The 22,997-nt window shown below is 36.1% G+C and overlaps 1 protein-coding gene across 4 annotated transcripts in view; it reads left to right on the top strand.

Annotated features, from left to right (window-relative positions):
* PAPOLA (poly(A) polymerase alpha) overlaps positions 1 to 22,997 on the top strand; it is a 44,975-nt gene that overhangs the window by 1,918 nt on the left and 20,060 nt on the right. For all 4 annotated transcript variants that reach the window (XM_065685448.1, XM_065685445.1, XM_065685447.1 and 1 more), the window contains exons 2-10: positions 9,627 to 9,797; positions 10,413 to 10,479; positions 11,855 to 11,936; positions 12,418 to 12,527; positions 16,388 to 16,441; positions 18,514 to 18,625; positions 19,921 to 20,010; positions 20,106 to 20,244; positions 21,747 to 21,819. In XM_065685448.1, the coding sequence (XP_065541520.1) occupies positions 9,627 to 9,797; positions 10,413 to 10,479; positions 11,855 to 11,936; positions 12,418 to 12,527; positions 16,388 to 16,441; positions 18,514 to 18,625; positions 19,921 to 20,010; positions 20,106 to 20,244; positions 21,747 to 21,819 (898 nt within the window). The remainder of the gene's footprint in view (positions 1 to 9,626; positions 9,798 to 10,412; positions 10,480 to 11,854; positions 11,937 to 12,417; positions 12,528 to 16,387; positions 16,442 to 18,513; positions 18,626 to 19,920; positions 20,011 to 20,105; positions 20,245 to 21,746; positions 21,820 to 22,997) is intronic.

The following is a 22,997-nucleotide window of genomic DNA, read 5'->3' as shown; positions in this document are numbered from 1 at the left end:
TTATTTTGTTGTGACTGCATAAATTCTGAATGCTTAATAGCATCATCTTAAAGTTTGTCTCATTCTATGAGTTGTAATAGTAGTGATTTTGAACTTTGACAAATTTGGAATGACTTGATAATTTTTCTTAATGTAGGTGTTTATGATACTTCAGCTAGAAACTTTTAAATAACATTGCATAGTTAAATTTACACTAATGTATTGCTGTTTTCAGTATAAGCATTACTTGGCAACCTCCCTAAAACAGGGTGTTTGAGTGAAGAAAAGCAAAGCTTTCTCAGACTCTGCATTAGTTCTGTCATTTGGAATGATTGACTTTGTATTATTCAGTCAAGGCTTCAAAATGAGCATTGTAATGCTGATAAGTTGCAATGCTGGTAATGTTAATTCTGGAGGTTAGGAAGTGATACCTCTGACTTAAGTTTAAAGGAAAAAAAAGGGGGGGGAGGGCAAGCTTAGAATGTCTCTTTTTTGCTGAATTCCTTCCAGCTGATATTTTCGTGCGTTTGGATGATAATCTGTTTGAGTGAGTAGAATATCTGTGTCACTCCAAAACTTTCAAGATGACAAACAGAACATATGTTTTTGTCCTGACCTTTCAGGAAATCCTTTAAACTTTGGGTTTTTTTAGGTAGGTGTTTGCAGTTGTCAGGCCTAGTCAGAGCTGATCTCCCATACAGAGATTGTCATCACTCTGTTTTAAAAATGTTAGTTCAGAGTTCTCAAAAGGTGTACAGTGTTGTTGATATTGCACTGTGTGTACATGTGCATATTTCTCTTAGCAGTATGGTGCAAAACTATAGAATCAAGCAAATTCTATGCACAAGGTACTTCAGTAACTGGGACGCAAACTTGGGTTCTGCTGTTGCCGATAGCCAGCGTTTATAAAAGCCTTTTAATGTTTAAGAAAACCCCAACTTAAATTTATACTAGGAACTTATGTGACTTTTTGTTATCATTCTCATTAATCTCTTGTGTGAAGGGATAGCAGCTTGCATAAGGGAAGACTCTCAAACTTTCAGTTGTTCCAAAAACTGGTTAGCAACAAAAGTGAATATTTCCGCTATTGTAAAGATAGGTACGTTTTAGTGAACTGTTTGGTACAGAATGTTCTTCTGCATTATCTGAAACATGAGATGGTAGGGAGAAATGAAGCTCACTAAGTTTCAGTTAGGTCTGGGCTTTACACAGAAAGGCTACTAACTCAGTGAAGCAGCAGCCATGTTTTTGTGGATTGATGCAACCTTAGCCTTTCTGACCCTCTTGATGGAGAAATGGCACCATGAATCTGTTCCTGGTTAAGCTACCAATACTATTGCACTTAGAGCTTCTTTGCTGAACTTCCATGTCTGCTGAAATTGATATTGATTTTTATTATTATTAACCAGAAATGGAAAATACATTGAGTCATATATCCAAACACTCAAAAGTGTCATAAACTTAGCTATTGTTGGTATTGGTAACTTTTGTATTAGAGTGCTGGAATGTAATTAGTTTTTTCAGTCTTTATTGTATACAGTCAAGCCTATTCTCACTTCTGAAGTAAGTCTCTATGTATTTTCTTTCATTGAACATTGCTTTAGACATATGTGATGTCATTATTTTCTTGACTTCTACTTAGCGACTGTTAACTTGTGCACCAAAAGTACAACGCTATATTTAAAATGGCTTGCACTGATTGGGAGTGTTTCTGAACAGAGAGTGCTCAGGTTTTTATGGGGGGGTTATGGGGGGAATTATTTCCAACTTTGCAAAGCACAGGGCCACCTTCAGAAGAAGAATTTCCTTGAAGAGATAGCTTTATTAATCAAGAAGAAATACAGAAATCAATATGAGAATACATCTGTCAGACATGGTACAGAGGAACTGGATAGCAAGTATATGTGGGTTTGCAATAGTTCCCAGTCTTCTAATGTCACTCCAAAAAGACTGCATTTATACCTTTTAGCATGGAGATAGCCCACAGAACTTGGAAACCTGGTTATTTTGGGCTGAGCAGATTTCACTGCTGAGACAAGTTAATCTCTTGCATTGAAATGCTTTATGGGATTCCTAGCTTTTCATTTGATACTTCTATCTTTTGATTCAGCCTTAATGAATTTCTTAAATTGCTACCTCTGGAGGTTTTTTTTTATTTATTTTCCAGAATAGTAATAAACCTCATTTTTGGCCCAAGTGCTGCCTGTAGAATTCAGTAGAAATTAATTTTCTTTAAACCTGAGAAACTTCTGAAACTGTTTAGTAAGAATCTTGTGGATGGGTATGTGTTTGGGCATGCTGCCTTCACTGTTCTTCTGTATAAATGGAAGAGCCAGCAAGCTCAGTCTGTGAGAATTCAGGCTTGAGTCAAAGGTTAGCAGAATGTGTATTAATATTTGTTCTTCTACTAGGTGAGTCTCTCCCTCCATAGGTACATTGCCTGTCCTTTCTCCAGTACCCATGTTCAAATCTCATACTGAGAGTTGAAAACTTAATTCATGGTGTAAATATAGTATCTAGCATTTTTTTTTGTTGGAGACTAAAACTTTCAGGAAGGACAGATGAATTATTTTAGCCATCTAAAATATGAGTTCCCCAGTAACACATTTGTACAGACTTCATTAAGATTTCTGTCCTAGATATCTGAAGTTTTGTGTGGAGTGATGTTGTCAATTTCACATTAAAGTTTCTGGCTTGAAGTAGTCCTGCTGGAGGAGTCTTTAGAACAACAAACAAAACCCCTCAAAACACTTCCTCTGAAACCTGACTCAGTGGAGCTTGAGCTTTGTGAATTTAGCTTCGACTGACCAGATGGTGTGATGACCAGTATTTAGGAATCTGACTTGGGTGTGTCTTACATCAGTAAATAAAAAAGACTGAATTTTGCTGAGGTAATGAGTAGAGGCAAATAGAGAGGAGAGGGTAGTCACTGGGATTCCTGAAGCTGTGTACTTCGTTTTGGTATCTGGAGGCAACACTGAATGAGCTGAAGGTCCTGGCTGAAGTTTAAAGTTAAGGTTATGTGGGATGTTGACACTGTTCTAAGACGTTTAACAGTTCATGGTTTTTACTTCACCAGTGCTAGCTTTACTGTGCATGTCTGCCTGGGCAAACTTAATCCTCAGCTGAGGATAGTGACATATGAAAGGGTTTGTGTGACTTGTAGCAAAGGCTTGATGGCTGAAAGCTGGAAGGGGTTTTTGCTTGCACTTGGCACACATTTAGATGAGTTATATGTTGGGTGGTTAAGATTTATTTCAGGGTGAGTTAGAGATGAGTTTAAAAGTTATGTGGTATTCAGACTGTTATGATTTGTTAAATATTATGGCATCTGTTTTTAAGATTTCTGTTTATCTTGGTTTTTATTTGTGAAGCATATTAAATTTCAGGAGTATGATGATTAGATGATGCAGTGCTGATTTCAACTGTATTTTGTTTGTGATAAGAAGCATAAACACTTAAATAACACAATATAAATATTACCAGTAGAACTGAGGTGGAATACTGGGAGGAAAGAGGAAAAAGTGCTTAGAAAGATGGGGTTTTAGTTGGGGTAAGGGAGAGGATAAAATACAAAGTATACATACCTGAAAAAGAAGTTTGTGATGGGATTCTTGTTTCTTCTGAGCCAGACAAAGGTTTCAGTGTTGTAAAAGAAAACAACAGTACAGTACTTAAATTTTATGTAACTCTTAGTTATGTACCTGTATTTGCTCTTTCTCTCTGTGGATGTGTGTTCAGTGTGTAACCCAATCTTAAAACATGGATTGGAAAGTGTTACCTTTAACTCACAGTCTCCCCCCCCTCTACTTTTGAGTAATGTGTAGTCATTTCCATTTGCAGGAGTTTAAAGCTGTACACTTTGGAAACTGTAAAGCCTCTTAGAAGCTTCAGGTGTTGTGCTCGTGTTTTGTTTGGGTTTATTTTTGTTTGTTTACCTTTCCTTCCACTTCCAGGCTCTGCCCTGAAATGGTTTTAGCAGTGGCAGTATTACCAGGGTCTGTTCTTTTTAATTCTTTTTAAGTTATTGATAACAATATAAGAATATGCTGCCTACCAAAATTTTAGGTTCTGGAGGAAAAAAAGGTCATTTGGCTGTACTGCTGTCAGCTTAGTGCAGGCTAGAACTTTGTGTGTTTGTTTTTATATGGGGGAAAAAATGCGTGTAGGTTAATCTGACATGAGGTTAATTCATACTTGAATATGAAGTAACAGTAGAATTATGTGACTGTAGCTGTTGCCTAATTTGCAGATGGTCTAAACTCAGCATATGCTCTTAAAAAAATTTAGGTCAAACCAGAGCTACAACAATAGCATGTTAAATTTAACTCTAAATCATTTTCTGCAACTTCTATTTGATGTTCGTGCTATTAGCTGGTAGCTCATATTCACAGCAGAGAGGGAGCAAGATTTTTATGTGTGTATGTGGTTGACTGGAAACAAACAAAAAAAAGACACAAACTGCATCTTAAATTTCTTTGTGATGTTAAAATGGTTTGTCTCTTTTAAAGCAATCCCTAAACATGCTTTGAGTTGTCTGACATTGACAAGGTTTGTCAAATCTGCCTCTGCTATTGTCAAGATTGAGTAGCTGGGTAGTATTTTCTGTTGTGTTTAGTACTCTGATTTCTGGCAATGCTTAACTTCCAGTGACTAGTAAATTTGACATACCAGCAAGGTCTTGACTTCTGGCTGCTTTTCCCTTCTACCCCCTAAGGCCTTAACTTCCCTAATCCTCTCAGGTAGGAGGTTAGTATTTATATTTAGCTGTCCTTTCTCTTTGAATGAATTTATTAGTTTAAGGGATTCCAAAAGTGATGTATCATGATGCATCACAGGTAGAAACTAGAATGTTCACGTGTCTTTCCAAGAGGAAAGATACTGAAGTAGAGTGTCATCTTTGTGACTTTAGGAAAAAGTAAAAGATAAGTCTGAGTGTTGATCGTTAGCATTTTCTGGCTAAAATTTAACATGTAAATACAACATTAAAGTTGGAAAAATAAGCAGTTAAAGTTTCTTTCTAAGTGATAATTCATTCTTCATTTAAAAAGCAGCTATCAAATGCTTTATTTAAAGTTTCTTGGTTTTGTGGAAGTTAGAGGGCGGGAGAGGATCTACCTTTACTTGTTTTGTTCATACTATTTTTCATGACTTGCTATTGTTTAAATGAATGAATGAGTTACCTAGCTCTGGTTAGTTTGTTGAACTAATTTAAGGATGCAAACTTTTTTGCCAAATACATGGTTTTTTTTTTCCTGTCATTTTATAAAAGCAGTGTTCTGATCTCTTTTTGATGTGCTACCTTAGAATAGCCTTAACTTCAGCAGGTGTAAACAACTGAGCTTCAATTTAATCCTAATAATACTCCAATATTAATGTGTGTTAAAATCATAGAAACAACTAGGTTGGAAAAGACCTTTAAGATCAAGTCCAGCTGTTACCGAAGGACTGCCAAGTCCATCAGTAGATCGTGTCATTAGGAGTCTCATCTACACAGTTTTTGAATACTTACAGGGACAGTGAGTATGGGGGAAATGATCACTATATTCATTGCTTCATTGTATCTTCATTGTAAACTTTGTTGTATGTTCTGGCATGGTAAATCTTTTAGGAGCAGCTATACTGAGAATTGTTAGGTACCATCTCAGTGAAAGTGTTAACTTCTCAACCTTCAAACATGTGTGAAACATTTGTGTGGGAAGGTCCTGTGCTGTTGGAAATCTTATTATTTTATTATTATAAAATACATAAATATAAGAGCAGTAAGTGTAAAAACTAACTATGTTTGTGAAACAATTCCCAAAACTTATTATTAGGTGATTGATTTAATTGGTTGTGTAAAGCTGACTTTTTAGTGAACAGTTTCAAAGCTTATTTTGTGCCCTGTGACCATGCTCTGATGGCCGTGTAGGGGTTGGAGATAAGACATGGTTTAAATCTTGTCAGTGTAGTGTTCCACGAAGACAGACCGGCTCATTGCACCACCAGGATTACGCTGTAAACCAGGTTAGGGAAGCGATCTAATGTTTGGTTGGGTTTTAAGTGTTATAATTTTGGGGCAAGGCTAAGGATTATTTTTCAGTTGGTAGTTCTCAGATTGGTAAAACATGGCTTTCACAAGGAGGTAGGGAGAGGGCTCTGTCAGTGTTACTGGCTTCAGGAGTCTGCTTTGCAGAATCTGGGTCTGAGTTACATTGAATTTTTTTTTTTTTTTTTTTTGATACTTAAGAGCAGTGTCTGCCAACCTGTGTTTTGCCACCCCTTCTGATGATGTCTAATAGCTGTTGAATTGGATAGAATTTCTAGTTACAGAGGGGTGAAAAGCACATCAGGCCATCAGGAGATTTTTACACAACTGAGCTATTCATTGCTTTGTGTTACTGCTTTGAAGACCTGTAAAAATAAATTGCGGAATCTTAAAGAGCAGATCTATTTTTTTCCAAGATAACAGCTGATAAAAAGGGGAGAAATTGTAGTTAAATTTTAATTACATAGTGGTGTAAGTAAAAATATTCATACTACCCAAAGGATGTTTATGTATGAAACTTTATTTTTTCCTGACTGCTTATTTAGTAGCAACTAAGTGGCTGTAGTTACTATTTGTGTTGACATTCTATTACTTTTTTTCTTTGAAAAACAGAAAATGTTTTAGTGGCTTTCTTTGGACTTAATTTGAATTACTGTTCTGTATAATTCACCTGGACAGTTTTTAAAAATGTTTTCATTCACACAAGTGCTAAGGTCTGTATGATTTGTTCAGCTGTTACCAAATTCTTTACTAGGTTATTAAAACCCTTTAGCAGAGGAAGCAATAACAAATAATGTTCCCAGACATGATTATGTGGGGGTTGAATTTTTTTTTTTTTTACATGCACAAGTTTTTAGTAATTTTCCCTTTTTTGCTAACAAGCAAAGGGGAAAATGTGCAGAACCTGCTTTGTGGGAAACTTCATTGGGACTAAATTCTTGATTTCAAACGAATTATAGTGCTTAGAATAATTTTTAAATGGGTTTAAGTTGTGGAGAATTAAGTTTTGTTGATTCCTGCCGATTTTAAGATGCTGTTCTTTTTCAGTACTTAGTCCTCATGGAAGTAAAGAGTGAAATCATGAGGAGATAATGACAACAGATTATCGAAGTAAAAGTGAAATTGTACTGTAGTTTTTCCACATGCAGTATCTGGTTAGCCTGAAAATTTTCTTGTTTCATAAGATAGAAATAGCATATAACATGTATAAATATGAAGGACTGATAATACAGCAGTGTACAGGGGAATGTTAAGCCTGCAAATAAGGGGACTTTCACATAAGCTGTTAGCTTGACTTTCTGATTTGGGGAATTCTCTTTTCTTTAGACTTTATGAAAGTTGAGGGAGATCATATTGGTGGTAAAACTTGCTCTAGTGGAATGAATAAATGATCAGAAAAAAATGTTAGTGCACACTGAATTAAAAATATTAGTTATACGTTTGGTATTAAACAAAGCACTGTCTTTGAGTGGGAGTAACCTTATATAGTGAGAAATAATGCATATATGACAGTTGTACATAAGCATTGCCTTAACTTTCAGGTAATACTTGCTTTTATTGTTGGTAAGACTTTTAAATAGCTGTCGATGTAATACCTGTGTTTCCTGAAATGTGTGTTTTGATGAGAGATCATAATGTTTTTGTTTCATTTCTGGAAGGTTGATTAATTTAAATAACAAGTTGGTTTCAGAAAAGCAGCTTTTTAGTATGCTTAACTACCATGATTTGTCATTTGCAAAATCTAAGGAGGAGTAATATTTATTATTTAGAGGAAAGGTTACATATATATCAATATAAAACGTTTAATACTGAAAGTAACCTTTAGAGCTTTTGAAATACAGGTTTAAGTAGTGTATTCTTATTTTTAAACCTGTGAAGTATATAATGAGCATGACTAGATGTTCTTAAAATGTGGCTATCTTAAATGTTAAAATATGCAATTTATTCTACAATACTGAATGTTTAAGAATTTTTTTTTTAATGGCTACCTGTTGTTGCTACTGTCAGTTAAAAAAGTTTTAACTATATTGGTATAGTATGCAGTAATCACCGAATCCAGACATTTGTAAGTTTACTCAGGCCCAAGTTTAGTTTTGAAACCCTTAAAATAATTACCCATAGCTCAAATTTTTCTCAAGAAAGGTTGTTTTAAAACATGAACATTGCTAATTTATGCCCATTATGAAAAACTGAATGACTATTTTTCGTCCAGACAGCTCACCTAATTCTCACAATATGATGGTAACTTTGCTTTTGTGTTTCTTCTGAAGTTCTTTTGCATGGTGGTTTCTCTTGTGATGTTGAAATGTGGAGGATTGACTTGAGCATCATCCTTTTGCTTGAGATTTGCTTCCATATCTGTCTGGGTTGCTTGAAAAATGCAAGGCAAGGATGCTATGAGGGCTTTTGATTTCACTGTTGTCGTGGTTTAAACTCAGTCCACCACGAAGCCGCTCTCTCACTCCCCTCTCTTCCTCCCCCTGGCTCCCGGAGGGATGGGGAGGAGAATTGAAAGAAGAAACTCTCATGGGTTGAGATAAGGACAGTTCAGTAACTAAGGTATAACACAAAACCACTAGTGCTACCAATAATAATAATAATAATAATAATAATAATAATAAAAATATGGGAAGAGAATACAACTGCTCACCACCTGCCGACCGATACCCAGCCGGACTGAGCAGTGATCTAACCCTTCTGGGTAACTGCCCCCAGTTATATAGTGGGCATGACATACTGTGGTATGGAATCCCTCTTTGGTTAGTTTGGGTCAGGTGTCCTGTCTCTGCTTCCTCCGGGCTTCCCCTCCATCCTGGCAGAGCATGAGAGTCAGAAAGTCCTTGGTCAGAGTAAACATTACTAAGTAACAACTAAAAACATCAGTGTTACCAGCACTGTTCCCAGGCTGAAAGTCAGAAACACAGCGCTGCATCAGGTACTAAGAAGGACAAAAAATGACTGCTACTGCAGAATCCAGGACAACTGTTTGCTAGTGAACTAGGTCCTTGCAGTTTTAACTCATTGTGGTGGGTTAGTTTTACTTGAGGCTTACATACTTATTTAGTGAAATACTTATATGAAGTTAAGTGTCATGTTAATGAGATACGAGTGACGTGGAGAAGGTACTGCTTACATCCTTGGTACTTGAGCTAGGCAAAGCCTAGCACAAACCTACCTCATGAAGCAAGGCCAGTGTTGTATATAATATTGCCAACATAAATTGAGCTGACACCATTCATTTACCTACACGGTTACACTAGCCAGCAGAGAAGTCAGCTTAAAGCTAACTGTATGTTGCTAATGAACTCAAAATACGTTAGAACCTCTTACACATGTGAGTGTTCTGAGTGCGTGAAGGCAGCTGATGTAAAAAAACATGCTTCATAGTAACTTGTACCCCTGCAATCAATGTTTGGAGTTAGAGAAAGGTAATTCTGTTGTTGTCCATAATACCACAGATTTAATACAAATTGATCTGTGATGTAAAAGCTAACAGTAGGCTTAACTTTCTATTTTCCTAGTATGTGTCTCTTGTCTGTTTCTCTGAGAGAAAGTAATTTTAAAATGTTTTTGTTCTGTTTGGTTTCTGTCAGTAACTTTATCTAATTGCCTTTATTAGTCCTGTTACAACCCAGGGATCACAAACACAGCAACTACAGAAGCATTATGGCATTACCTCACCTATCAGTTTAGCTGCCCCCAAGGAGTTTGACTGCATACTTACCCAGAAATTAATTGAAACCTTAAAACCTTATGGTGTATTTGAAGAGGAAGAAGAATTGCAGCGCAGGTGAGTAAATGCTTACTTTAGCAGTGGTTTTCTCCTGTCTTGAGGTTTACATTCTTTCAAATGCTTTCTTAAAAGCCTAGTAGAATATTAAGCTTATTTTTTTATTATCTTAAAAGGAATACCTCAGAACAGATAAATGAATGAAAATGACCTTTAAATTTTGGAGGCTGATTTGCCTTTTTTTTTTTTTCTTTCCTCCCTTCATAACAGTTTTGTTGTAGTGACTTTTCTCCTTTTATTCCTTATTAAGCTTTCTAGAGTTTTTTTCCTCTCAGTGCTGCATCTTACTGTTTTTTAGGTACATGTGTTTTCTGAATGAAGGTTTTATTTTGATAGTGAGCAAAACATAAGTAAAATGTGTGTAGGCCTTGCATGCTTGCATTTTTTTCTGAGTTTAAATCACTTGAAGATCTTTAACGGGGAAAAGACAGTGGGAATGTTGCAAGACTGACTTTGAGAGTGTATGTGTGTATATAAAGCAATATATGTAATCAGTTCTGTGGTGTTCCTGTAATTGTATGACTGTATGTAATGATGATCAGGGTCTCAAAGAATTTTTTTGAGGCTTAGTTTCGTCTACGTTCATGACCTGTGATTCTGTTGTTTTATCAACAGGATTCTAATTTTGGGAAAATTAAATAACCTGGTAAAGGAATGGATACGGGAAATCAGTGAAAGCAAGGTATGGGTGTATTTACATGGAACCTGCTCATACTACGACTGCTGTAGGAAGACAATTCCAAAATATGTTCCCACTCTAAATGAGATGAATTTTAGATCTGGACATCTAGTTTAATAAAAATGGAAAAGTAAATAAGACCTGTGTGTAGCTGCTTTAGTTTCCAGGCAGTGTTCACCTTCAAAGTAGAATGTTGTCAAAGAAAGAAACGGATAAACACTGGAAAAAAATTGTTGTAGTTGTAATAATTTTCAGTTGTTCCCTCATCGCCCTGCTTAGAAATGCAGCGTAACTTTTTGTCAAAACATGTATATATAAATTATGTTATGCTTAGATTGTTTGGCTTTGTGAAGCAGTGCTATATCATAAACTGGACTTCTTGCAGATTTATGATCTGCAGTCTTTAGTGTTAGTCCTGTAATGTTACTTTTGTTGACTCTAACAACGACAGTAGTGGTTTTGCCAGGCTGTAGTCCTCCATACCCCTACACATGCCTTTTTTTGAATGATTATAGACTTGCAAAAGTTGTAAAGATGGAGGTGATGCTTCTAGGGGTAAACCCCTAATTTTTTAAGCTATTATGCTTTAAATATATTTAGGATTGTATTTCTTCTGTACACTTATGAAATAGAAATTTGTATATGAACAAGGTTATGGGTGGGGGCAATCCTTGAAAGCAAAATAATGAGTATCTTAACTGGTGTAAGACAGGAAACTATTTAAGTTAAATATACATTGCAAAATAATTTTTATTATGTTTTGTTGTGTAACCATTAATGTAGGGCTTCAGATTGTAACATTGCATCCTGTTATGAAGGGGTAACTATCTTTGCCCTCAGTACTGTGGGTTCAAGAGTTTTTTTTGAAGATGCAGATTTAGGAACTTTAGTAGATGTACCTGAACAATTTTAACATAAGTACCTCTCCCAATCCCAAACTTTTATGTCGAGATTGTAGTATGGGTGTCCCTGCAAGTAATTTAATAAACACTGATATTGAAAATGGTAATATGTTTTTCCCCCTAAGTTGCAATTAACCACAAATTTCTAAATCAGTCTTAAAAAGTCTGTGTGTTAAGCAAAATGTGTTCTAAGTCCTTAATGTTTTAAAGCTGTTGCAGTTGAAGTGTAGGACTGCTGAACAGTTACCAAGTTTGAGGCAGTAATCTGTAATGTAGTTGAAATGTTACAGATAGTTCCCAAGTGGTAAACATAACTTTCATCTTTTCTGTAAATGCAAAGATTATTAGTTCAGTAATAAGTATACCTTAAACAAACATAATTTTGTGGAATATTTTTCCTTCTGTTTGAAAATCAATTGTTGTTTGTTCGTTAAAACTTCTGAGGTAAAATAACCAATTTTGTTTGCTCCATTTAGAATCTTCCGCAATCTGTAATAGAAAATGTTGGAGGAAAAATTTTTACATTTGGATCCTATAGATTAGGGGTTCACACAAAAGGTAACATTTACTTTTATTACAAAAACTCACGTGTTTGAGCTAATGACGTAGCTGTCAATGCCACCACCCTTAAGTAACAAAAACTTTCTGTATTTTGAGGTGGTGTTAGATTTTTAAATGTGTCAGCCATTTTTACTTTTTATTATAAATAAAAGAAATGTGTTTCTATATTATGCTTTTGTGATGGGTTGGGAAACAGATAAAAGTTGGAAAGTATTTAAAGATCAAGTAGTATATGTGGAGTCTCATGGTTTGCTCTTTAAAAATTACTACAAATGTTCCATAACTGCAAGAAGAATGTATGTATGTATTCAGTATGCTCCATGGCTGTGAACTTTTGTATGTGATTTGACATAGTATTCCTGAGGAAAAGCTGTTCTACAGGAAGAGAAATTACTTTTTCCTGGTTTTAAAAAGAAAAAAGTCTGGCTAATGCTGGAACTATGAATTGTGAATAACTTGTGCTAATAAACAATTTCAGGTGCTGATATTGATGCCCTCTGTGTTGCACCAAGACATGTTGAAAGAAGTGACTTTTTCACATCATTTTATGAAAAACTGAAGCAACAAGAAGAAGTAAAAGATCTGAGGGTATGTGAAGTGTCCGATACAGGTAGCTGAACTGATGATGCTGCTGAAAAGTTAGTGAAAGATGATGCATTAAATAACTAAATAGAACTTTACTCTTAAAGGCTTGCAGTGGATTTTTAGTTAACCTGCAGCAAAGCCTATCACCATAATTGAAATAGAGATTCTTCTGTTTTTTCTGTTTCCACTTAATAGAGATATAATTTCAAGAAATCTGCATGGCAGAATGATGTCCTAGGATGTGTGCTAGAATTGCAAGATTTCTGCTTGCTCTCTAGCTGCAGACAAATGCAGATGTGTTAGCTTAGAAAGGATCAAGACCAAAAGTGTCTTATTGGAGTTTTAAAGTATCCAGTTATGCTGATGTTTTTATTATTTCGTGCTTTATATGGACAATGACAGTGGTTCATATTAACTAAACATTCTATGTTGTCTGTCAGTTGTGCATTTGAAATTGGAAGTTAAATTTTTATTGTGTCTAATTATTAGATGCTTTGTAAGACTTTCAGGATGGTAAGATGATTTCCCTTGTAGGAATGTAAGACACACTGGTGTACAGTATTTTGTTTCTATTATACTCAGTCAGCCACGCAGTTTCTACTCTTCATCCACCCCCCGCCTTTCTTTCCTTCCTCCTTCCCCCCCAGCTCCCTGAGGGATGGGGAGGAGAATTGAAAGAATGTAACTTCCATGGGTTGAGATAAGAACAGTCCAGTAGCTAAGGTATAACACAAACCGCTGCTGCTACCACCAATGATAATAATGATAGAGAAAATAACAAGGGAAGAGAATACGATACCACTCGCCAAAATGAGCCTGACTGAGAAGAGTGAATGGCCTTCTGGGTAACTCCCAGTTACCTCCCCGGGCATGACGTGCTGTGATATGGAATACCTCTTTGGCTAGTTTGGGTCAGGTGTCCTGTTTCTGCTTCCTCACGGCCTCCCCTCGTACTTGGCAAAGCATGAGTCCTTGTATGGAAACCTTTCTGTCACAGCTGCCAAGAGCCGCCTCCAAAGAGTGAGGGACTTATTCTGTCTTGCAATTGTTTTGTCAATTCCCCCTTCTCTAACAAGTGATCGGAGCTGCTTGGCTTCTGTACCTTCTAGCTCGTGACCGTTGGCCCCGTTGTCCCAGCATTGGAGCAGCCAGGTGATGAGGCACTCCCCTGGTTGACGGGTAAAATCTTTTTGCATATTCCGTAGCTCAGTTGGGGTCCGAGGTTGAGAAGTCACCTCTTCTTCCTCTTCTTTGTCATGTGATGATGACTCCTGATCAAATGCTGGACGGGGTGGTGAATACATAGTTTCTTTATCTTGCTTTACCCTTCTTGCCTCTATTTTGCTTTTTCTCTTGCGTACAGGGGCAACCAATATTGGTATGAATTGGTTCTCTGGTTTAGCTGTAATGATTATCACTGTGGTTTGAGTAGCGACTGTACTTGTCGCTGGGGGTGGTGTAGCTGCTGTGGTTGGAGCTGGGGTAGCTGTGCTGACTTAGATCCAGGGAATTTTTTTTCCTTTTGAAGGTGCTGGATAGTATTGAACAAAGCCCTGTAAGCATAGGCCAAGCCCCAACACATTGCCGTGATTTGTCCATCTCTGGTATGGCCAGTATGACAACACACCTCATTTAAGTGTTTTAGTAATTTTTCCAGATTTTGCACTTGTTTGGTGGTGAAATTCCAAAGTACTGGGGTGGCCCACTGGCCTAGATACTTGCCCGTACTATCCCATACACCCTGCCACTCATGGCTGTCCAGCCTCGAGGAAAATCTCTTGGTCCTCCTATATCATCATTTAACCCCAGACAAGACCCAAACCTGACTCCGCTTAACTCTTGAAATCAGACTAAATGGTTGTGAGCAAAACACACTCTGTATGAATGCCAGCATGGTGATCCTCATCACAATCAGCAAACAGGTCTCAACAGTGTTAAAAGGCCATTCAAAAACTTCAAAACTCTCAAATGATGCTGTAAACAGTCTGGGGTGGGGGGACGGGACGGGACTGGGAGGGTAAAAGAATGTCTCCTTCACAGGTTGACCACCCAAGAAGGAGAGAAAAGATGTGTAATTGCTAAGCACTTTTATTATATGCCTCCCAAAGTATAAAGGTGGTGACCACATTGGGAACATAAGGCAGATCAGTTTGATCAATGATTCTATTGTATTACAAGTCATTACCATAAAGTACAATGAGACAAGAACCTTAGCCCAAGCCCCACACTTGAAAAACACTACCACAGCAAATACCGGCTCTAAAGTATGATATACTGAAACTGAGATCAAGAGAAACAACTTTGAAAGCCAATAAATCAGCATTGTGAAGAGTGACTATTAATCTAAAGCAGTGAATTCTTATCAGAAACATGATTGGACACACTCCTGTCAGATCTGTCGTTATCTCAACCCCTTGTGCCCCACGTTGGGGAGTAGAAACTGTGTGGCTGACTGAGTTTAAACCATGACATATACATAAATGACAAGCCTCCCTAGGTCAGCTGGTAGGAACTTTAATCTTAATGTTGGTTTGAGAAAATTTAATTTTCTCTGCTGCAGTTTGGTTTTGTTTTGATTTTTTTTGGTTTTTTTTGGGGTTTTTTTTTTTTGTTTGTTTTAATGAAGGGAGTTGCTGGCAAGTCTGAAACTTTGGTTTAGTCATGTTTCCATAGAATAAATGAAACTGTCTCTGCAGTATTCTTCCATCCTTTGCATACTGTAGTTGGTAACTACCAGTGCAATACAAACATCTGGTGGTAATACTGTTATTGAAACAATTGTTTTGAATGCTTTATTATCTGAGCACTTCTAATAATCTTAAGTCCACAATTAAGAGGATTCTGATTTGCAGATTTCCACTAAGTTTTGCTGTGAACTGTGACTTAAGCTGAAGTTGATTTAGCAGCAAGGTGGATCACTGTACACTTCTCAGTGTAGGCCTGCAGTGATACAAATAACCTTTTAGGTCAGGGTGTCATAACACTTTAAATCATTCAAGCTAGATTGAAGAAAGTTTGTACACCTTTACATAACTTAAGCTTTCTTAATGATTGCTCTAGTGAATGACTCAGAGAGACTTGTGAATATTATATTTTGGTTAGGATCCATCCTGACATCCAGTAACATTAAGGTAACCTTAACTAAGATTAGGTGCAGAGAGTAGTGTTGTCTGTTTCTCTTGTTAACTCTTAAAACCATGTTAAGTCCCTGCAGCTCCTAAATTAGTTATTAGGAGGTATGCAGTGTTCTTTGCTTTTATGAAAGTGTTTTTCTGCAGATCTGCATTTAGTTTGGACGCTCAGTTCAGGGAGGTTGTGGCAGAGTAGGCATCAAGTTCCATTGTTTCATCATGGGTACAGTTTGTCAAAGTACCTTATTAACGACCACATTTATCAAAGATGCTCAAGCTCTGGAGACTGGTGACTTGCAATTGGTTTAGGTAATGTTAGACTATAGTTACACAGTTGTCTCCTTGTCACTTCTCTAAGATATTGACTGGAAAAACCATAGAAGGGAGAGGCCTTTTGGAGTAAGAATTCTCCCTAGGTTGGCCTTAAAGATTATGTGAAGAGTAAAACATTTGATCATCTCTTACATTTAGTGAGAAGAGAGTTGGACCTTCAGGTAACATCATCAGAGCTGGTTGGTATGAGTTTGGATTATAGTTGACATCTAGACAGCTGTAGGATGTAGCAGATCAAGGCTTACTGTATAAGTCCTCAGTGGTGGAGGAGACATTACTAACAAAAATCAACCTGAAAACAAAAAAGCGTTTGTATAATTAGCATGTCAGTGTGGTTGTTTAGACCTGCTTGTAAGTGTTCTCTGTACTGAAAATAAAATGCAACTTTTTCCCCTCCAGGCTGTTGAAGAAGCTTTTGTCCCAGTTATTAAACTTTGTTTTGATGGAATAGAGGTAAAGATCTTTTGTTTTGTTTTGGTAGAGCATGGTTAAAATGAAGTTTTCAAGATATCTGTAATTCGTGTAGTATTCATTAATGAGTGCTGTTAAAATGACTCTCCTAAGTTCATGACAATAGTCCTCAGCTGTGTAACTTAAAGTGGGGCTTTAAGACTAAAACAAGTCTTTATTTATGTACTTAGATCTTTGTATAGGATATCTCCCTGTTTTAGGCACTGCTACTTGCTAGTACTGATTAGTTTACTGATCTGCAGAATACTAGTATTAGCATTATTAAGACTTAATAGCAATTATGTTAATAATGTGGCTTCAGTAATTTTTTGGCTGCTAATAATTAACTGTCAGAACCTTAAATTCAGATTTGTTTCAGTGTCTTAGTATAAGAAGTGTGGTCTTTTATCTGTTTCATAAATGTATTACTGAAGGCAGACAGGGTGTCCCCTTAGTCCTCATCTCTTCAGATGTCTGTAAACACATGACCAAAACAGTTGTTTCGGTGTCTGTAGCCTGATGGATCAGCTGTCTTGGAGTGATCAACTTGTTTAACTTGATTTTTACTATTTTGGGTGAAGTTGCTGAGAATACAAGAATATTGCTTTCAAAAGATACTCTGTTCATCTTTCTCAGCTTGCTTTATAGTTAACCTGTTATCTTGGTGACAAGACAAAAACATATAAACTGTCCATACACACAATTCATCAGACTTGTAGCTGGATTATGTCAAGCAGCAACTGGGGGTGGTATAAGAAGGGTACTTTACAGTGGGGAGAAAATCCAGTGTTAACTGATGCATGACGTGACTTGAAGAGCTGTAGTATTGTATAGAAGACTGGGCACTTCTCTGTTAATTTTAGTTAAATCTCTGCCAATTTTAGTTAAATCTCTGCCTTGCATTTATAATGGTCATTAGTTAGGGTACTGGCAATTTTTGAGTCTTGGGAAGATAAACCACATCCTCTGCCCTCATCTGTCCAGCTTTACTTATTTGCACTTTCACCGATGTGTCAGTTGATGCTTAGGCAAAGAGATACATTTTCTCCAAATGAGAGAGATGTGCAGAGAAATGTGATACTGTGCAATAAGGTAGCCAGTGACTCATCTGTGTCAGCAATTTTATTACTTTGCATATACAATTGAGTATTGGGAACATTTTTCTGGAGAATCTGTTTTCTGTTTGCATAGCTTAGGTATTAATTTTAAATACTGAAATTTTCCATAGGCATGCTCTGGCTAGCGTTTTTGGTTGGTTGGTTTGGGGGGGAGGGGTTTGTTTTTGGGGTTTTTTTTTTTTTTTTAATAACATTTAAGTCACTGTCTCTCCTTGTTTTAAAAATAAAATTCAAAATACAAGCATAAATAGGGTAATAAAAGGGGTTGTCTGCTATGAGAGTAGCATATCTTGCTTCAAAATAGTAATTTATGATGGATTCTGATTAGGGTTATGACTGAGGCGTATCCCAAGTTGCTGACAGCAAATGAGAGTTCTCTAGCCTTGAATGCTAACTCACAAGCACTCTTATTATATATACGCAAGTGTTGTTGGGTCACAGTTTCTGGTGGCTGTGCTTATGCCTAGAATGTCAATATCGGAACATTTTAATTTAATTTTCCATTTTCTAATCCAGACAAAAGGTGTCTGAAGTTCTTCTGTCTGTGAAGAAAACCTTAGAACTGAGGGAAAGAAGTTTAGTTCTGTGGTGATCCTGTCAGTTAAACTTCAGAAGTTTCTGCCAGTACTAGTTTTTGCGTACGCATTTTATGTTCTTGCTTAAAATAATCAAGAAACTTCTTGTTTTTTTTAATCTGTTATTGCTGTAGAAGAATTACTTACACACAAAGACATAGGTCAGGCTATTAATTTATTTGAAAAATGCTTTTACTTTCAAGGAACTTTGAATCTTCAGAGGTCCTAGACCTTCTAGAGATAATAGAGCTTTAATCTGAAGTTAATTTTGAACTTGTTTTACATTGGGAAGTAGTACTACTTGATAAAAATAGATTAAAGAATTAAATTACAGAAGAACAGTTTTCGAATGTCTTATCTCTTTTCTTTTTTTCTTTCCAAGATTGATATTTTGTTTGCAAGATTAGCACTGCAAACTATTCCTGAGGACTTAGACCTACGAGATGATAGCCTACTTAAAAATTTAGACATTAGATGCATACGAAGTCTTAATGGTATGTATACATACAGTTTTGGATATAAATTTCTCATCTTTTAATAAGTATCCTAGGTTGTGTGGTACAGTAATTCAGTTGTGGACTTGTCTGAAAATGTAGCAACTCCATATATGGAAATGAAGTCATAGCCAGTTTTATTTAACTTTGGAAAGAAGGGTTGTTTCTTATTGACCAAATCTTTATAAAATTTGGAGGGTAAGTGGTGCTGTGTAGACATTAATGGGATTTGCAAGACTCTGGTTTGGATCAGTATTTCTATGAATAAAGATATGTAAGGGTTGGATTTTTAATGTTTTTTTTTTTTTTTTAAGTTTTATTTTTTATTTTGTGTGTTGTTTTTTGTTTTGTTTTGCTTGGGCTTTATTGTTTTTAATGTGTTCTAATATGCATAAACATAATCAAATTGCTTCAGTGATAAATTTGGGATATCAAAATACTGTGAGTTTGAGGGCAGGTCTTTTGTAGCTTACCAGCTTGTGTAATGCTTAATCTTTCCATAATACTGCAGCTTAAAAAATGTTTTATGTCCAGGATGGAAGGAGCTTCAGCCTGAGTGCAATTTGGTGGGGAAAAAGGAGCATGTTAGCACTGATTTCTGTTATGAGCTGAAAATTATTTGAGATTACCACAGCAACTTGAACTTTCTGTGAGATTCACATTTGTGCTGTCTCTAGAATTCATGCTGCCTCCTTCCTTTGAAAGGAGTTCCCAGTATTAGATAATACTATTTTCTTGCATCCAGTTCTAACTATTTAGTAACAATGAGCAATGACTTATTCCTGTTTAAAAAAGAAATCATAAAAAATCAAGCTGTTAATATTGTCATATGTAATGTTACTCTTAAGCCTGAAAATATCCCATCAAAGTAATGATACTTGTATGTTTAAAAACTATTCTTTTTAGCCTGTTCTCATAAATTCAAACAAAGCTTTGACCTATGACTTCAGGTTTCCTGTAGATCCATGAAGGAGTCACGTTTTCTTAATTTTTCTGCGTGTCCTATGAAATGCTGCATGGAATCCTATATTTAAAACTTGTTAAACAGCTTGTGCAGTTCATTAGTAACATAAAATCAAGTTGCAGTTCAAAACCATAACTATGCCTGCATGAATTGTCTAGAGTGCTGCTAATGAACAGTGAGCTTTCTAATTCAAAACAAAAGTGATCATCAAAATACGAAATGTGTTTCTAGCATGCTGATTTAAGGTTCGATAGCTTTGAAAGGTGAGGGAAGGTAAGCAAGCAAAAAACTTTGGAGGCAGTTAAGTGTAATGGGTTCTTTCTTTTGGCAGGTTGCCGGGTAACCGATGAAATTCTGCATCTAGTACCAAACATTGACAACTTCAGGTTAACACTGAGAGCTATCAAACTGTGGGCAAAACGTAAGCAGTTTTATACAAAAAATTGTAAAGTTTCTTTTAACTCTTGCAGTTACTGATACCTTTCTTCTTTTGTCTCTTTCCTTTTCAATCCACAGGCCACAACATCTATTCCAATATACTAGGTTTCCTTGGTGGTGTTTCCTGGGCTATGCTAGTAGCAAGAACTTGCCAGCTTTATCCAAATGCAATAGCATCAACTCTTGTACATAAATTTTTCTTGGTATTTTCTAAATGGTATGTTTTTTGTTTTGTTTTTGTTTTGTTATGTTTTTGTTTTAAATTTAGATTACACTAAAATAAAATTGTTTGTAGACACTAAATTTTAGTCCTGTTTTTATGGTATCATTTTCAGGTGTTACCAGATTAAGATGTAGTTATAAGCATTGTTCTTACTGACAGAAAATTGTTAGCTTTTTCAATAAGTCATCCAACATACTGTGTTCTTAAAGTATCCACCCAGTTTTTGATAAAAATTTTCCTGGGTATTGTAACTCAACATTACTCTTTAGATGAAATACTTACATAGTGCAGAATAAGAGCAGACACCCCAAAATTTCAAGTCTTTTAATATTCAGGTACTGGGATAAGGGAAAAGAGGAGGTATGTCAGTATCTGGTTTAGGCATGTAGATTAAACACAGATTTGGAGAACCAGTGACAAAAGTGTGGGTTGTATTTTTTATCTTGCCAGTGCAGAGAGGTAGGTGTTTTGTAGTTGCATATGGCTTCATACTCCTGAGCGAGTTACCTCAGAAAGATGGTTAGAATAACTCTGATGGGAACAATGGTAACATTCCAAATAAATTTAGAATGAATAGGATGAGAGTGCACTTTTCAGATTACAAATGAATACTGGGTTTTTTTGAAAGGACATGTCTCTACCTACAGTCTTTATGAGACATTGACACGTTTTAAGGATCATTGTACGAAGTTGTTGCTTTACTTCAAGTATAGTGTGTTACCTTCTTAACATGAAGGTAATTTCCACAGTTACTTGAATCCATAGGCTTTATAGCCTTTTTGGGGTACCTAGTGTTTAATAGTATCTTGCCATACAAAGCTAGTAGAGGAAAACTGGTTGCAGACTTTGTTCACTGCATTCCTTATGCTGCTATTCTGTTTTATATCTGCATAGCATAGGAGCATTAATGTACGAATACCAAGAGATTAACTGACTTCTACTTATTTATAAGAAGATAACTTATGGGAGTAGAGATGACTTAAAGAACAGAAGTGTTGCATCTCTTTTTTTGTGTTTCATTCAGCATCGATTCTTTTTTACTTGATTGGATTTTTTAATTTTTTTTTTAAATACATACGCTTTGTAATGATGCGTGCAATGCTGTAACCATGCTGGCTGTTTCTTCTGTATTTTGACCATGAAACGGCTAGGTTGAAGATGGACCCAATGTCCATCTTCATAGTGGATTTTCTCTTTGCTAGGTGTATTTCAGGAAGAAATTAAAAGAGTTCTAGTTCCCTAAACCAGTAGTTGCAAAACTCCCAAGACTACAAAAAATTAATTGCTCTAATGGCCTGGAGAAGCTAATTACAGATGTGTTGTAGTTCAGTAATACAGCTTATGTAAAGAACTCCAGTTAGACCAACTTAGTTTTACAGAAATTATGCTGTACCTTGAGAGCAGAGTTAAGAAGGGTCGTGTTCAAAAGTATTGTTTGTTGAACATACATGGTTGTATCCAGTAGTCTTATTCAGTGCTACAATCTTTTTGAACAGGGAATGGCCAAATCCAGTGCTATTGAAACAGCCAGAAGAATGCAATCTTAATTTGCCTGTATGGGACCCAAGGGTTAGTGTATTATTTTTTCCCCTATAAGTCACACTGTGCAATAAATTCAGTTGCTTAAAGAGTCCTAGGTGAACTTCATTTTGGGTTTATTAAATGTAATATTTTGGTATTATGTCTTCTTTATAATTAACCTCTAGTTCTCCTGAGTATGGAACAAAGCTTATCTTTCTAAACAACCACTTGAAGCACACTTGCTGAACAATGTACTTTTTACTCCGAACTTTTGCAATAAGTGATCTTAATAAATACTTGGCCTAATTAGATGTACACCTTAAAGCAATTAATTTTTTAAAAACTGCTTATCTTGAAATGGTTTGCTTCTAACTGAAAACCTGTTACTTTTACAAGTCTATTGAATTCACTTCAGTTCAGTTGCAGCTAGATATGTTCAGTTCCATGCAGTTGTAGTGATATGTCTTTTCATCTTGAACCAAAGAAGATCATAACTTGAAGACTTCAAGTTGCTTTGTGTATTATTTATAATATTTGATCTCTGTAGCACTTACATTAAGGGCAGTGGACGTTAATGTCCCTCAGGTAGTCAGTGAAACAGCTTGCAGCACAGCTCATGTTCTGAGGTTTCAGTAGGGCTTAGTGTGAATGTGTTTGCTGTTTTGTGAATTTTAGAACGGTTGCTGTTCAAGTGATCTTTTTTTGGTGAATAAAGTAAGCACCAAAGTTTGAAGTTTATGCCCTGTTGTACTTCAGATCTGTTTTTCTGGTTGACACAAATCCACGTTTAAATAATGTGAGAGTTGAAGTGTTCTCAAGTCTTGCTGTTCTTGCAATGGGGTTTGAGGTCAGTGTGATGGGAACTGTTTCTGTTGTAGTAGCTAATAAGAAAAGTGGGGTAAGTTAATGTCAGCATTTTATCTTTAATTTACTATCTACAAGAATGCTACCCTAATGCTATTTAAAATGTATTTTGCATGTGTGTGTTTTGGCAATCTTTCCCCCACCCCACCCCGTGTGCTATTTAATAAAAGATACGCTAATGCAAGTGATGCTTCTGTCAGGTTGCGTAGAGCTTCTTGTCTTAAGTTAGCTCTTTGTTTTCAGTAGCATTACAGAAATAAAGTATAAGATATTTTTCACAAGGTCTGAAGATAGTTGTTCTTCTGAAGGTGCTCATGTGGTGATAAGGTATCCTTATTTTGATGTGCTCCCAAGCTAATTTC

This window comes from Lathamus discolor, chromosome 6 (assembly GCF_037157495.1).
Source record: "Lathamus discolor isolate bLatDis1 chromosome 6, bLatDis1.hap1, whole genome shotgun sequence".
Classification (NCBI taxonomy): Eukaryota; Metazoa; Chordata; class Aves; order Psittaciformes; family Psittacidae; genus Lathamus; species Lathamus discolor.
The sequence above is the reverse complement of the archived record's forward strand: the minus strand, read 5'-3'. Positions and strand labels throughout refer to the sequence as shown.